This window comes from Mirounga angustirostris, unplaced genomic scaffold (assembly GCF_029215605.1).
Source record: "Mirounga angustirostris isolate CCGP_5_RB_7025 unplaced genomic scaffold, mMirAng1.0.hap1 SCAF_2, whole genome shotgun sequence".
In the NCBI taxonomy this organism is placed as follows: domain Eukaryota; kingdom Metazoa; phylum Chordata; class Mammalia; order Carnivora; family Phocidae; genus Mirounga; species Mirounga angustirostris.
In genome coordinates this window covers 35289284-35305392 of record NW_026991710.1, presented here as the reverse complement: position 1 = coordinate 35305392, position 16109 = coordinate 35289284, and the positions used below count along the sequence as shown (strand labels likewise).

Below are 16109 nucleotides of genomic sequence, written 5' to 3'. Positions count from 1 at the left end.
AAGGTTAAAATGTTTGTGCTCATTAGCTTAGCTTGGTAATGCGAATAGATTTTTTACATGCTGCCTGTGGCTTGCTAGAAATCATTGAGAAGTAACAGTTTGTGAAAGCTGAAGTCAGTTTTAAAGGGCTAGTGTTTGCCTTTCTGTGTGATTTGGGTATGTATTTAACGATGGATTATTATTTCTGTTTGCGTTAAAAGCTATAACATACAATTCATCTTATTAGATACTGACTTAAAGATTTTTGAAATCTGAAAACATTGAACCAGAACTCTCCTCTGCCCAGGTGGCTCCTAACTCCTGCAGGTTTCCCAAGATCCATTTTGTAAATTATTCCTTTAGGGCAGTGGATGGTACCCTGGTGCCTTACAAAACAGAATGTAACTCTCGAAGGTACCCAGACCACACACCCAGGGGATGGTTTGTATCTGTGGAAGGATAGGGCTCATAATTTGGTAAAATTTATTTTTCACTGTGAGTATTAAAATATGTGAGGCATGACAAACATATATATGCATATGCTCAGTATGATGACACATTATGGAAAACCTCTTTCAGCGCGAGAAAAAGAATGTCAGTGATTGTTCGGACTCCGTCCGGGAAGTTACGACTTTACTGCAAAGGAGCTGTAAGTTTTTATTTTTGTCTTTTACAGTTTTGATTTATGATGATTTATAATGTATACATTCAGCATTCTGCTATGGAAATGTAACACAGATGTTTAGCATAAAGTTGCTGACATCCACTTTCCTTGGTGTTTTATAGTAATAGCGTTCAGCCTCTTCTGGTGAAATGTGGAATTCCTTCTGGGTAAATTTGGTGCTTTGAAAAAATTTGGCCTAGTTTATTTATAGAATTCAATTTTGATACTTAATATTTGAGGCTTATATTATAAAATACATTAGAAGACAATTAAATCAGAAAATGCTTTGAAATTAGAAATGTAGTGATCCACACCAGTTTGAATGTAATTTTTTAAAGACTATAGAAATGGGGGGAGGTGCGGGGATGGATCACAATTACTGCTATAATTTCATGATATGGTCATTACTATTTGTCTTGCATTGTTTTCATTATAAAAGAATTTCTGACTATTGGTTGGCTTTGGTATATTGGCAGGTTATATTGACAGAAAGAGTAATATGTCATTCAAAGTGATTTTTCCTAGATAAAATATGTTTACACTCATGGAAAAATAAGGAGTCTACTGACCAGTCTACTCATAGAAAAAAAAAAAAAGGAGGCTTTTGTTCCAACAATTATTATTTTCCTTCTGAATTAGCCTTTCCAGGTACCTAGTCTACTTGGACTAGTCAGGTAACTTACCAGCCTGGAACTTTCCAAATTTAAATACAATCAACAACCTTGATTTATTAAATGAAACTTAGAAACTGCACTTATGAGGAAACCAAACTTGTTACTTAAATTTTTGTTGAAAATGTTTTTCAGTGCCTTGGTTTTAAAGCATTGAAATGCAGTTTTTGAATGCCTTGGTTTTAAAGCATTTTGGTAGAATTATTTCATGATGTCTCATAAATTTAGTTTTAGAATTCCTCTGGTTGTTGATTGAAACAACTAGTATTTATTCATTGTGTGCACTTTATCTACCAGACTCTCAACTGGATTTTGGAGAAAGGAAGATAAGACCCAACACTTGTCAGGAACTAAGCTGAGTCAGGGAAATATATATAAAGAGAAGTTTAGGATACAATATTGAGGTATATTGTAAAGCTCTTCCACATTCCAGTGGTAGCATTCATTGATAATGGAATAAAGAGAGCTTTTAAGACCTTCTACTTTAAATGGTTATGTGTCCAGTTTGCACCCAACTCACATCCTTCTTTTCTTAGTTTTGAGTAATCTCCCATCTAGAACCTTTGTTTGGGGAGTTAAAGCATTGAATAAAAAATAAAAACATTGGACTTCCTTTTTGAATAATCATGGAGGTAGTTTGCATACATTAACTTGCTTATTGTATTGTTTCCCCTCGCTACCAAGTTGGCTATGAAATGTGGTTGAATACTAAAAAGGCAGAAACATGTAAAACCAGGTACATTTGAGAACTGCATGTAGTTTGGCAGAGAATAGTAGATTCAAGGCTGGAAAGGTGGACATGCTTTAGGTCATGGGGTTTTTTTCATGCTCAAGAACTTGTACTTTTTTCTGAATTGTTCTGATGCCATTTGGGAAGATGACTTAAGGCAGAAAGGAGATGCATACGGAGTTCCCGTTGATGCTATTGACTATCGTCCAAGAGTTGATAAGAGGATCTGAACTAGGACAGTTGCAGAGAGGATTGAGAAGACAGAGATTTAGGATTTAGTAATTGATTACATGTGGGTGATAAGGGAAACCATGGTCTAGGATTATTATCCAATTTGGACTTGGCTGAGTAGATGAAGTGGTACCACTTCCCATGATAGAGGGTTGGGAGCTACATCTGGGCCAAGAGGCAGAGATGCTTGGATTTCACAGGGGAAGGAACCTGGGATGCTGGTACAAAGTGTAGCTGGAAGGTAAAAGCAGGGGATTGATGAGATCTTGTAAGAAGGAAATATTACATGAAAAGAGAGGAGGGCTAAGGGTGAGGAGTAGAGGATCTAAAAAGAGAGATCAGAATTGGGAAGAGAGTCTGAGGAGTGTTGATTCCCTGGTAGAGTGAATAATCAACAGTGACATGTGCAACAGAAGACTTAAGTAGTTAAGAGTCAGCTAATACTTTCCAGTCAAGTCAACACAGTCTGCTCAAACTTTAATGTTTCTCCTCTATTCCAAATCTATGACAGTGATGGATACAGTATAAAGAGAGAGCAGAAAGGTAGAGCCAGGCTTAAAAACAAGATAAATATCTTTGAAGCCCCAAACAGGAATAGAAAATCAGCGTGGTACACTGAACTGAGGTCTTGAGTTGAATGGGGTAGGAGTCCCAGGCCCGGGGTCAGGATCAGGGAGCAGTGGTTGGAATTTGGTTTCTGTAAGACGGTGGAGGCAAATAGTGCTTTCTGTAAAATGTGGATAGGAGCCAGCCTCCCCTCTTTGATGCCTGAGATGGTGGTGAGCTTCCTAATCCTGAGAAGAGACTAAGAAAAACTCATGCCAACTCTGCTGGGGGGAGTATATAAAACCACTAGATTGGGGTATGCACAAGCAGAGAAAGCAAAACTAAGATAGACACATGAGGAAATCTCGTTCCAAAGAGTACAAGCACATAAACAACCGGACATGAATTCACTCCAGGTGAAATCATTTGTGTAGACAAGCCTGACCAAGGATGCTTAGTTCAACATGATTAAAAAAAAAAAAAATTACTATTTTTAATCAAAAAGAAATGGAGAGGATGGGGATATGTGTAAGCTAAATTGGAAATCATAGATTTAAGAGAAAACATCAGAAAATGGAATAAACTCTAAATTAAACAGAGTGGAAGAGTCAGGGGTGCAGTTAGTGAATTAGACGATGGTATGGAAGAGTTCATCTAGAACATAACACAGAGAGATGGTGGCTCTGTGGTGTGAGTGTATATGGATGATTTGTTTTTCTCCTTTTTCCAGGTTTTCTGCCGCGAGGTTGCCTTGCTTTACTAATTTTTAAATGAAAAAAAGGAAAAGTATACAATACACAGTTTATATCTGCAATAGTAGCCGATTTAAGAAGTTACATTTACACAAATAAAATCTTAATTTATTCAAGAAAATAAAAACCCTCCCCCAATACTTATATACTAGAGGAAAAATTAGAAACTTGACTATTACACTCAATGCTTTAGGGACCTTAAAGTGACTGAAAATTTCTAATTAAGTGCCCCCTACATAAAATTCTGTGCCACACATCGAGAAGACCACATCTGAAATCAGTTATGTTTAGCAGTTCACCACCACATCATAAGCAGAGTACAGATAAATCCGAATGGATCACACAAACACAGAAAATATTCTTCTACATTTACATATAGATGTGTCTGATGATTTTAGCAAATGTTCCAGATCACAGAGGCCAAAGCTTCATGCGGCAGGTCAGTCTCCCCCTGTTGGGTAACCTGACAGCAAAATCAGAGTCCTCCTGGCAACTGCCTAATTTGTAGCAAGATTACCTAGATAACTTCAGTATAAATTGCAGTGCTTAAATAAGTAATTATGTCAGACCTCTTTTTTTCTATTTGTTACCTTCTTACTATTGACTCTTGCATTTCACTGTATAGTCCTTCTTTATTTGACAATATTGTCCTCAGGCTGACTGAGGACTACATCAGGTTTTTATTCATGTAATACATATTTTTTGAACAACTGCCACGTGCAAGACACAGTAGGTGAGGACGGAGCAGCATTGGAACCTGAGTCTAAAAGATGAATAGGAAAACGACTTTTCAAGTGAAAATTGACCTAAGATGAATTATTCATCGTGAAGCCCTAGGCTCTTTATTGACTATGCGCCACCTGGGGAGCATCCCCTCATGCCCAATTTCCCCTCTCACCTTGCTGAGGGCTGGGACACCACATGAGTAAATTCAGTTAGGATTTCCTGCAAATGTAGACTCAGTAGGCTCTAAGTCTGATCTTAGGGGATACACATGCTTTAGTTCCTGTGAAGAAACCTTTTTTGGTCGTAACCATGTGAAGCCGTTACTTTGGGTGAAGAGGTTATTTGTATGTATTTATTTCTCACATGTAAGCCTGGCCAATTGACTGTCACTTAAAAACATACTGTCTAATTCATGTAGAAGGCCACATTCTGTCCCCTGCTTTCCTTGATACTATAAAGAAAGTAGAAAATTCTATTTCAAGCATCAGTTTCTTCCACTAGAAAACTTGGCTACATGGCAGAATTTAATCTCCCTTATCACTTTTATTTTCATGATGTTAATTTTTTTTAGAGATTTTCTTAGTTTTAAAATGGCCTATTTTAATTTCATTGAAAATGTCATTAGCCTCTGGAAAAAAACAGAGTTCATGAGTTATACCTTTCATTCCTAGAAAGGAGCCAAGAGGGGAAATTATCATTTCCTTTTGCTTTGCCCCCCTTCCCATTCCACCACTGAAAAATGAAAAGAAATTCATAATTGGGGCCTGGAATATTCCATCTGTTCTGAGGTCACTAAGTTCTTGTTTCTCTCAAGGGTTCTAAATCATACTCCATTAGTCTGCTTCCAAATCTCAGCCCTGAGACTGGAGACCCCAAAATGGGTAATACCACTGAGAAAGTAATTGCAGGTAAATGATTTATTTTTTCCTAGTCTAATAAAACCATGGAGGCCAAACACTAAAATTCTTAAAACATTAAACCCAAGCCGAGGAATAAACTAAAGGAACAATAAGCAGTTTCTAAAGGGGCAAAAATCAGAGAAAAGTCAGTGGTGCCTACGTTCAGGCTGAAAGGGACTTTAAAGATAATCCAGTAATTGAATTTCACAAACTAAGTGAATTGAGCTTTTAGAGGCTAAAGTGAACAATCCGAAATATTCGGCTACCGGCAATGCTAGGTTTGTTCGAAATTCTCCCTGTAATACCCACCAGCCCTCTCTGTGCATTTGGACCTGTGTTTCTCAAAGTTTGTTCTGTGGGAGCACCAGTCCCATACAGATGCCCTAATCTCCCTGTAGCTCGGGCTCCATAGTGAATGAGTTTGGAGCATATACCATATGGCCCTCTTAGAGATCTGCTGGGCACATTAGCATTTTAAAGGCTCCGAGCAGTATTACCGCAAGGCAGGCTTTGTTCAGCCAGCATTTCCCAAACTTTTTGAGTGCCGGACCATTCTCCCCTATGGCACCTATGTCTTCATAGGGTGCCTATTCCCTGCAGTGTCCTGCAAAAAAAACCTTCAGGGGTGGGGGAGATCTTGCAAGATAAGCGAAGTGCTGGTAGAATATGAGATGCGTAACGCTGGAGTAAGTCCAGGTTTATTCACAAAGGAGAAAGATGAACATAGGGGACTCAAACCTTGTTTCTTAGCGTCATTAGGGAAAGTGTCATTAGAGAAAAAATATTTTGTGCTTTAAAGCTAATGCTCAAAGTGGTTGTTTTTATACTAATTTGCTGCTCATAATGTTGCCAACATCAGTGTTATTAAACCCAAAATGCTTAAGTGTATTTACCTCTGTTTGTTTTCCAGGACACTGTAATATATGATAGACTGGCAGAGACGTCAAAATACAAAGAAATTACCCTAAAACATTTAGAGCAGTTTGCTACAGAAGGTGAGTGTAATATGGCAATAAAGCATGATTACAATAAAAAGAAATCATCTACTACTAATGTCTTGCAGGATTGTTGTTATTTTACTTAGAAATTCCTAAAGCAAGATAACAATTATCTGATAATTTAGGTTATACTATGTGCTGTTCCCATTAGTTCTGTATTGATTTCCTATGTTAAAATTTTGAGAAACTTTATGTTTTGGGGGTGTAGGGTGTATAAATCTGTTCAGTTTTTGGAATGGGTACTATTCACACTTTAAATACACTGTATTTCTAGCAGTGTAGGAGGAAAGGGACCCAAAAAACTGGATATTCTAATCTGAGTAAGAAAGAGGAAAAGAAATAAATAAGCCTATATAACTATTAAAATAGTTACTCAGTGTAGTTTCAACTCAAGATTTCTTAAGCCCTTACCAAAGGACAGGCTCTGTGTGAGTCCTGGGAATCACGGTAAACAGGCTGAGTCCTGTCTCTCTGTCCTACTGAAATATATGATCTGTACAGCTCAACAGTCTAGGGGGATGATCTAGATTAGATGGGAGGACATGAGAGTACTTAAACAGTAGGGCCAATTACTCCAAGAATTTGTAGAGTCTTATCTCTGAACTTAACAGAAGCAGCCGGAACTGTATCTAAATCTCCCTTCTAGGGCATCTGCCTTCGGCTCAGGTCATGATCCGAGGGTCCTGGGATCGGGCCCCGCATCGGACTCCTTGCTCAGCGGCGAGCCTGCTTCTCCCTCTCCCTCTGCTGCTCCCCCTGCTTGTGCTCTCTGTCTCTCTCTCTCCGACAAATAAATGAACAAAATCTTTTTTAAAAAAAAATCAAAATCAATCAATCTCCCATCGAAATTTTCACTCTTGTCTGCCTCAGCTTGAACTGTTGCCAATGGCAGCAAGCCTGACCTCTGATCAAATCCTTTTTCCTCTTCATCCAAGCGACGAAAAGATAGGATTGTTTTTAAAAGCACTAGGCTTCGAAAAGCAAGGACATAGAGACCCTTCTCTCAGTTCTCCAAAAGTGCAAGAGCATGGAGATGCTTACGTTCATCTTCAGTGGGGCTTGGCAGGTAGAGCCTAGCTGGCGTCCAGCACTGGTTCTTTTAATGGTAAGGGAGGGTTCAGGGAGCATCCTTGTCTTCTCTCGTTGTGATATGAAGATACTCCAGCTCTTAGACAGAGCTGAGTTGGCTTGGCCTTCACCTCCACCCTATTCTTTCTGGCCCTAGGCTGAACAACACTTAGACTCCATGGCTAACCCTAAGTAAGTCTCCAGCCAAGTTTCCAAAAGAGAAAAACATGTCCTGATATGGCCCCAAAGATTTAAGTTCTGTGCTCAGTGAGCTGGCAACAGACAACCCTACTCCTTTCTTGGAAGATAGAGTCCTCTGGGCACTTTATGTCTTATGTTCTCTGCTGCTTGTTTCTGACATGTTCCCTGGCCATATTTTATTTGGCTTGAGATCATTAGCACCTAGTTACTCTGAGAGTTAATGACCTTGAGTGAGGGTGTTGTCTTCTCAGGAACCTAATTAACTGCATTTGTCCTGGCTGCTAAATGCTTTTGTTTCTTCTTTGTTCCAATCCACTATTTTTTTCTGGCTGAGGGTTGCTTCCAAGTGAATTATGAAATTGATAGGCACCAAGCACTGGGAGTAGGTCACCTCAAACATCAGCTTCGATTGTTTTCCCAGGGTGTTTCTGATGAGTCCTTTGTTTTGTCACTATACCTCAGTTTTTTTAGACTTTTTTTTTTTTTACTATTTCCTTTTTTTTTAATTTAAATTCAATTAATTAACATATAATGTTATTAATTTCAGAGGTAGAGGTCAGTGATTCATCAGTCTTATATAATACCCAGTGCTCATTACATCATGTGCCCTCCTTAATGTCCATCACCCCATTACCCCATCCCCCCACCCCCTCCCCTCCAGCAACCCTCAGTTTGTTTCCTATGATTAAGTCTCTTAATGGTTTGTCTCCTTCTCTGATTTCATCTTGTTTTATTTTTTCCTCTCTTCTCCTATGATCCTCTGTTTTGTTTCTTAAATATACTACAAATTTGCAGTGACGAAGAGCAGTAATAAGCACAACCATATATCCCTGTAAGAGGCAGATGGCTTTCCAAGTAAATTCCACTGGGGTCCCTCTCTTTCTTCATACGCGTCTATGAAGCCTCTGTTGTAAGCCAGCCACTGTGCTCAGTACGGGAGCTATGGAACTGAAGAACTCAGGGCCCTCCCCTCCAGGAGCTATACACTAACAGAGGAGCTCCACAAGAAAAACAATATGGAACATTGTCGTTCACACCATATGAGCATTTCGGGATTTCTGCCTCGGGTCTGAGTGAGAGGAGAATTCTTCAGAGATAATGGCATGAACCGAGTCTTAAAGTAGACACAAGGCAGACAGTGGAGAGAGTTGGAGGGGGCGAAATGGAGAAAAAGTGACCAGCATGTGCAGAGACCTGGGTATATAGGAGGTAAATGGCAGGGAAGGAGGTCGAAGACACGTGGTACATGGTGAGTGAGCTAGCCTTTGGCAGTTGGACTTCATCCTGAGGATGAACGATTGGAAGATTTCAAGCAAAAGAATAACCTGATAAGATCAGGGTGTCGGGAAAAAATCACTTTGGAAAAAGCACAAAGGCTGTATTGAAAGAGCTGGGAATCAAAATCAGGGGGCCAGCTGAAGGTAAGGGGAGCTTTGATACCCATTTTACACTGAGGTTGTGTCCTAACTGAATCAGACGTCAACCATATTATTTGGATTGAATTGGTCTTTTCAAAACAAGACTTAGTTATATAAAAATGGAAGGGTCAGACTTCTGAATGAAATATTATTTGGTGTTGGGGGGATGTCTGCTACCTTCTTTCAGGGTTAAGAACTTTATGTTTCGCTGTGGCTGAGATTTCGGAGAGCGACTTTGAGGAATGGCGAGCGGTCTATCAGCGCGCATCCACGTCTGTGCAGAACCGGCTGCTGAAGCTCGAAGAGAGTTATGAGTTGATTGAAAAGGTATGTGAAAGACCATTTTGCTCATACAGAAAACTTGGTTTCCAGAAAACTTCAGTCTTTTCAAGGAGCCAATAAATAAAGATCAGAATATCTTGACACACCTCTTACTGTTGAGTCTCCTCTGGTCCGAGCATTAACAAATCTTAATACTGGTTAAGGCTTTTGCTGAAAAGTCTCTAGAATTGCTTTGTATAGATCTTCCTACTTTTTATAATTTTGGATCAAAGTTAGGCTAGTCTAACCGCTTCTTGCCGATGTCTACCGTTGCATCTGTGTCACTGAAGATAAGCGTGCCCTCCCCCCACACACTTGCACACAAGTTACATATGCATGCATGTGTGCATAGAGTTGATCATGGTGTATCATGTGTAATACAAAATAATATAATAAAAATACAGCTTGTGTGACTCTGTAGCTAATGGTAAAAATGTATAAGTGAACAACCCAGTGCTTATCCCTGGCTAGCCAGTGTGTGTGTGTGTGTGTGTGTGTGTGTGTGTGTACATAAATGTGTGTGTGTGTAGACACACATCCCTCATTTGCGTCACAACTAAAAATACTCTCATTTTACAGATAAGGAAACCAAGGCTATTCATCCAAAAAGTGATGGATACACTCTTATTGATGCTTTATAAATAGCAAGAAATCTCGCTTCCTTAATTAAAAATAGCAAACGTTTTTGTGTAGTACTCACTGTGTGCCAGGTGCTCTTTGGAGCCCTTGAGTCTATTAACTACTTAATCCTCACAACGTCCCTTTGAGCTAGGTATTGTTCATTCCAGTTTTACAGATGAAGACACCAAGGAAACAGAGAGGTTAAGAAATTTGGTTGAGGGGCACCTGGGTGGCTCAGTTGATTAAGCGACTGCCTTCGGCTCGGTCATGATCCTGGAGTCCCGGGATCGAGTCCCGCATCGGGCTCCCTGCTCGGCGGGGAATCTGCTTCTCCCTCTGACCCTCCCCCCTCTCATGTGCTCTCTCTCATTCTCGCTCTCTCAAATAAATAAATAAATCTTTAAAAAAAAAAATTTGGTTGAGATTACACAGTTCAAAAGAGGGTAGCCAGAATCCTCATTCTGGCTCCAGAGTTCGTGCTCCCGGCTACTTAAGTTATCTTCATTCTAACCTTTCACTTTCCATCAAATAACTTCCTAATTGCAGAATTCCTTAACTTTATTCGTGTTTATACTGCACAGGAGCAGGTTTGTCTGTTAGCTTCAGCTTACTGAATCCTGCCTGCAGATAAGTAAAAGCTGACTTTTTTTTTTTTTTTTTTTTAACTCCTTCCTCTCTTTCAAGCAATTTACTCCCTGGTGCTTCCTTTCTTGAAAGGTGGTTGCGCCTCCCTTCCCCGTGTGCCGTCCCCTCTGTATGTATAATACTGGGGAATGTCCCACCCTAGCTGCAGGCGGTTTTCTCTGCTGAATACAGTGGCCATATGTGACTCTAGATATTGCCTCTCCTGTCTCCTCAATAGACTGTGATCACTTTAGAAGCTGGTTTGTTTCTCAGACCTTCCTTATGTTTGAACTTATTTTTGTATCCTGCTTATTTCCCAAAGACATGTGATAGCATATATGACATCTTCCAGCTTGATACTCGTCCCCCAGTTGTAGAATTACACACACAGCTCGCTCTCAGTTAACTTGTTGAGTGTCTCTCTCTCTCTCTCTTTCCAGATGTATTTATATATGAGTATGTCTTTGGGACATTATGTGGCAAAATAAAATACTTTATTATTTATAAGGCCATGACCATAATCTCTTCCAATCTCTCTGACCAAAGTTACTTGTTGTCCTAAACTACTAACAGTATTGATTTTTAATCTGTTGCCTTTCTTATTCTTTTGAGAACTAAAACAAAACAAAAAACTACCATTTGGAAATAACTTTTCTCCTGTCTCCTTATGGACACAGCCTGAAGATAATGGAGCCTTTGCCCTCCATGGTAATGTGGTAGAATTAATATACAATAAGTTACAGTCAAATATTTGAAAATGGATTTGAAACATTAAATTTTGTTTCTATAGGAAGCATACTGTCAAAAATTCTGGAGTTGAATGTTTAAATGTGCCTAATAACATTTTTACTCTGAGCGCTCTAGAGTTTATAGATTATATATTTTTTTATTTTATTTTATTTTTTATATAGATTATATTTTATAGGTTTAACAGTTGTGGGGGGGGAGGTGTGTGTGTGCGCACAGTATCTGATATTAAAAACCTTGTGACTTCCATCTTTTAAATGAAATAGATGGTCAGCTTCTCTCCAGCAGATGGCGATCATGAGTCACACTGAAATTTAAGTTGCCTGGGGAAATGGCATTACATGTATATTTTTAGCTTACAAATACAGATGTCTCCCTCTGAGTGCCTCTTTCCTAAAATGAATGAAAAGAGGAATTTATACCTATTTCCTTTTTACTTTCTGATAAGCCATGGTCTCTAAGTTTTACTGAAAAAATTCTGAAAGCCAGAAAGGTGAAGGGATTGGTTCCCTTGCTCAGCCAGCTTCCAAATAAGGACTGGTTTTCTGTGTCCATCCCTACCTCTGAAACCATAATTTCATTCAAGTATTAATTTCATTAACTTTAATTAGGCTTCTAATAGATGTTAGGTATTGGGGAAGCACAAGCAAACAAGGAACACTCAGCTGAGACCCTGAGCATCACGGTCTGAACAAATTCCTTAAGTAAGGAAATCTAAAGGAACCCAGAGTGGTGACCCACAAACTTGGTCCAACGGAAGCCTTCAGAGAGGTGGTAACTTTTAAAATGAAACCCAAAAGGTTATTTTACCAGTTAAAGGAGATGGGTGGTTGGAGGAGGTTGTTTTTGGTTTTGATTTACTATACAAAAGATCAGAGGTCTTTTTAGGGAAAAAGAACAGGCACATGATACTGAAGAGTCTGCCACTGAGAGCTATTTTTCTGACAAATGGTTTTCCCACCCCGATCGTTGGAAGACTGTTGGGTTTTTAATGTATCTAGAGCCGGGACGATATCACTCCTTCCTTGGTCTTAGCTTCCGTTCTTTGTTAAAATCAACAGGGGATAGTGTTCCATAGGAATTGGGGGTGACTGCCATTAAAACCATCCCACTGAGGCAGGTTTCAACATGTCAGAGCACGTATCCTGCTGGTGCATTGCCCCGGCTTTAAATTTAGCTGCGTACAGTTAGGGGTCAACCGTTTTGACTTCTTCTTTGGCTACTTTAAATGAGACATGTTGATTATGTAATCTTTTTTTATGTGATTGGAATCTTTTTTATGCAGACCGTAAGAATGGACTTCGCATATGAGATAGTGAATTTTAAACCGAGTCGTTTTTAAATCTTTTTTTTAAGAGCAAAACCCATTTTCCAAACAAAATATTGCCTGAATCATCATATATATAGTAGATAAAAGCAAAACTGCTCTGTTTAAAGAGTGGAGGGGTAGGGAGAAGCCCCACATTGGCTCTCCCCTCAGCCTCAGCACCTTGCCCTCATCATGGTCTATCAGGAGCTTTTTCACAATTCTGGGGTTCCACTGAGCACCGTTTGAAAACCATATAATATTCCATCTGTGTGTAAAATTTTTGGAAATGTGCTCCTCAGAATACTATATATTTTCAATATTTTTCACTTTTCAATGAAAGATCAGATCATCATTGTGGTCCTATACAAATTGTTTCTGAACATATTTGAATTAATTATGTGAAATGCCATTGACACGTTAGTGATAGTGTTACATTAAAGACATTCAAAATTTGGGGCGCCTGGGTGACTCAGTCGTTAAGCATCTGCTTTTGGCTCAGGTCATGATCCCAGGGTCCTGGGATCGAGCCCCACATCGGGCTCCCTGCTCAGCGGGAAGCCTGCTTCCCCTCTCACACTCCCCTTGCTTGTGTTCCCTATCTTGCTGTCTCTCTCTCTCTCTGTCAAATAAATAAATAAAATCTTTTAAAAAAAGACATTCAAAATTTGAAAGATTTGTAGTTTTTCCTGAAAACAAAAATATTTTTAATATGTTACAAAAGAGGTAAAATGTTATAAATGACGAAGGTTGTACTTTTAAACCTTACTCTCTATCTTATCCCTCCAGTGTTTGTTCAAACAAGTAATTCAGTTTTTGAAATTTGGTTAAAGCCTTATTCCTTTGGGTGTTATAAACTCCTAGCATAAGCTGCAAAAATATCCAAATATACCAAGAACATCCAACAAGATAATGACATTGGTTCCTTGGCACACTGCTTTGTCACTTTTCTTTCCCAGCAATCTGAGCACTAGAAAGTACTCCTTTCACCCTCCAGGGCACTAAAGGAAAGAAGGAAATGTGAGAGGTTTGAAAAAGTCCTCTGGATATTGTTTTCCCTATTGATAGTCATTGTTAGAGGAGAGGATTTAGGACTTCTACATCCATCTATAAAATAACAGCATCATCTCTGCTATCAGGTGGGACAGTCTGAGCTCTAACACTTGCATTCAGATGGTAAACTTACAGGATTTAAAAAGAAAAAAATTCTAATGCTATAAGCTGTTTCAAGATGTTCCTGAAATATCTTTTTTTCTGTTACTAAATATAGGCCAAGAGGCAGTATTTATTCCTAGGAAGACAAAATCATACAGGAACAAGAAGGTTCACATAGTTAAAATGCAAAAGGGATTAATTAGAATCCTATCAGGTACTTGAGGTGTCTTGACCCAGTTTAGGAAGGGGAATTGTGGATCGCTTTTGGTTTTATGGAAGGTAACACCTCTTCATCTCTTCCTCACCACTTCAGAAAACTTAGTTGTCTCAGTCTTTCAGAGCATGTACTTGACCTGCTTTACCTACTTTAAACTTGTTCTTTTGAAAGACAATTAATATATTTGGACTCATAATTTTAGATTATGAGACCACTTAATAGTGTTGGTCTGCATTTTTAAAAATCTGATTCTTAAAATAAAATTTATAATTAATTTATTTGTATTTGGTCAGGAAAAATTACAGATAAGTAACAGAATAATTATGAAGCTTTATGCTTCATTAGCAGTGGTTTCTCTGAAATTTCTCACCTTGTTCTTTGATCTGTCACTTTAGATTTATTCTGACGTGTTTCTAAAACAAATTTTTTTTTGCCTCATATTCATACTCTGCTGCTGGGTTCCTTTGAAAATTAATAGCGGAGAGGGCTCTGATCTTTTCAGGGAAGATTTTATAATTAAATTATTGGCTGAAATAGGAAGGTGTGCCTTCATGGTAAATACAGGTTTTTGAAAACGTTTTATATTTATTTGCTTCAATAGAAAAACGCAGTTATATCTTTAGCATTGCACAAATTACCTACTAATTGCATCTAGTGTTTATGAAAGCAAATTATTTATCTTGAGCAGTAACAGAAAACAGAGTGAGATCTAACACCTCTCTAGATTGGGCAATGATTGAAGCAGGATTTCACTAGTGATCAGGTTGGTTTTTCCTCTTTTTTCTTTTTTTTCTTGTTAGGCATAGGTTACAACATCTGTTTTAAAAAATGATAACTTACCTGATACACTATTTTTAATAGATTATGAGTCAGAGAAGATCATTTCTGCACTTAAGAGTAATCAGAAAACTGTAGCTTTGACAATCTAGCTCTCCTTTGAATCAGATAACAATGTTTCATACACATTTTGTAATTTTTGATTAATGTAGAGCCTCCACTAAATTGAAGCTTCATGAGAGCAAGGACTGTTTTTATGGTATTCATCACTGTATTTCCAGCACCTGCCTATCTTCCCTGTGTTAACTAGTGAATAAATATATGATGAATGAATAAATGATTCAATTAAAAATTTATCCAGAAGCTAAGTTTCTATAGTAGGTGCTTGCTTAATGAAAGCCTAGCCCCTATTACTAATACAGCCCATGCTTTCTCCACAGTGAGGATGTTCATATCACATGTTTTGTCACTAGGGATTAATTTAGGGATATGTTGGGGAAAAGAGCTAATAATTTTCAAGAATGCATTCTGTAGAAATGTAGACCCAGCCATTTTAAAGACTTGTTTTCTAAGTTATTTAATACATGACTGTGGGAAGCACATGGTTGGAATGATTCAATAGCACATGTCTGAACACATGACAGGCTCTGTTCTGGGCTCTCAGGCGCAGCAGGGGACAGGGACAGAGACATCCCTGTCTTCAATTTTAGTGGGTGGAGATAGGCAGGGCACTTGTAAACTGAAAAATGTTCATTCCAGACAGGACTTAGTGCCCCGGGCACCGAGATGAGTCACTAAGCTAGGACAATGAAGTGTAGTGATCTTTTTTACATTATTTCCTTTACTCTTCCCTCAAATGTGGCTGACATTTCTAGGTTTTTTTAAAGACTGCTTTGATGTGGCATAATACATATCAACCATTACACTCAGTGTGACTAAACGCAACAGTTTAGCACCCTTCACAACATGTGGCAACGAGTGGTTTGGAGGATTACTAGAAAAATATAAAACTTAATGGAAAACAGGACTTCTCTTGAACATTTATGACTGCCAAGTTCATAGTAACTTCTGTATTAGAATGTAATGCTTTTTCAGATAAAACTACCACTTCTGTTCTTAGTAGCTGCAAATATCACTTTTGTTTGTACTAAAAAATGAAGCATACTAAATGAAAATTTACATCATGTACCAGTGATTTCATGGTTTAAAATTCCAGCTGTTTCCTGTTTTACTGTTTCCTTAAGAATATTTGCAGTCTATCAGCTCACCTACTAGGACCTGCCACTTTGGGGCATTGACTAAACTCCAAGTCTTCTCCTCTTTACCCTGATTACTTAGTTCAAGGGCCTATAAAATGGGGTACACAAGATGATCCTTTGGGGTGAGCAGGAAAATGTTATAGCTTCTGTTTCTATTTATATTTTATCTCAGCTTTTTTATAATTTCTGTTTTTGAATT

At 38.5% G+C, this 16109-nt stretch overlaps 1 protein-coding gene across 8 annotated transcripts in view; it reads left to right on the top strand.

The window, feature by feature from the left end:
• Positions 1-16109, top strand: part of ATP8A1 (ATPase phospholipid transporting 8A1) — a 219181-nt gene that overhangs the window by 108620 nt on the left and 94452 nt on the right. For all 8 annotated transcript variants that reach the window (XM_064584427.1, XM_064584425.1, XM_064584430.1 and 5 more), the window contains 3 exons: positions 559-628; positions 6109-6193; positions 9071-9210. In XM_064584427.1, the coding sequence (XP_064440497.1) occupies positions 559-628; positions 6109-6193; positions 9071-9210 (295 nt within the window). The remainder of the gene's footprint in view (positions 1-558; positions 629-6108; positions 6194-9070; positions 9211-16109) is intronic.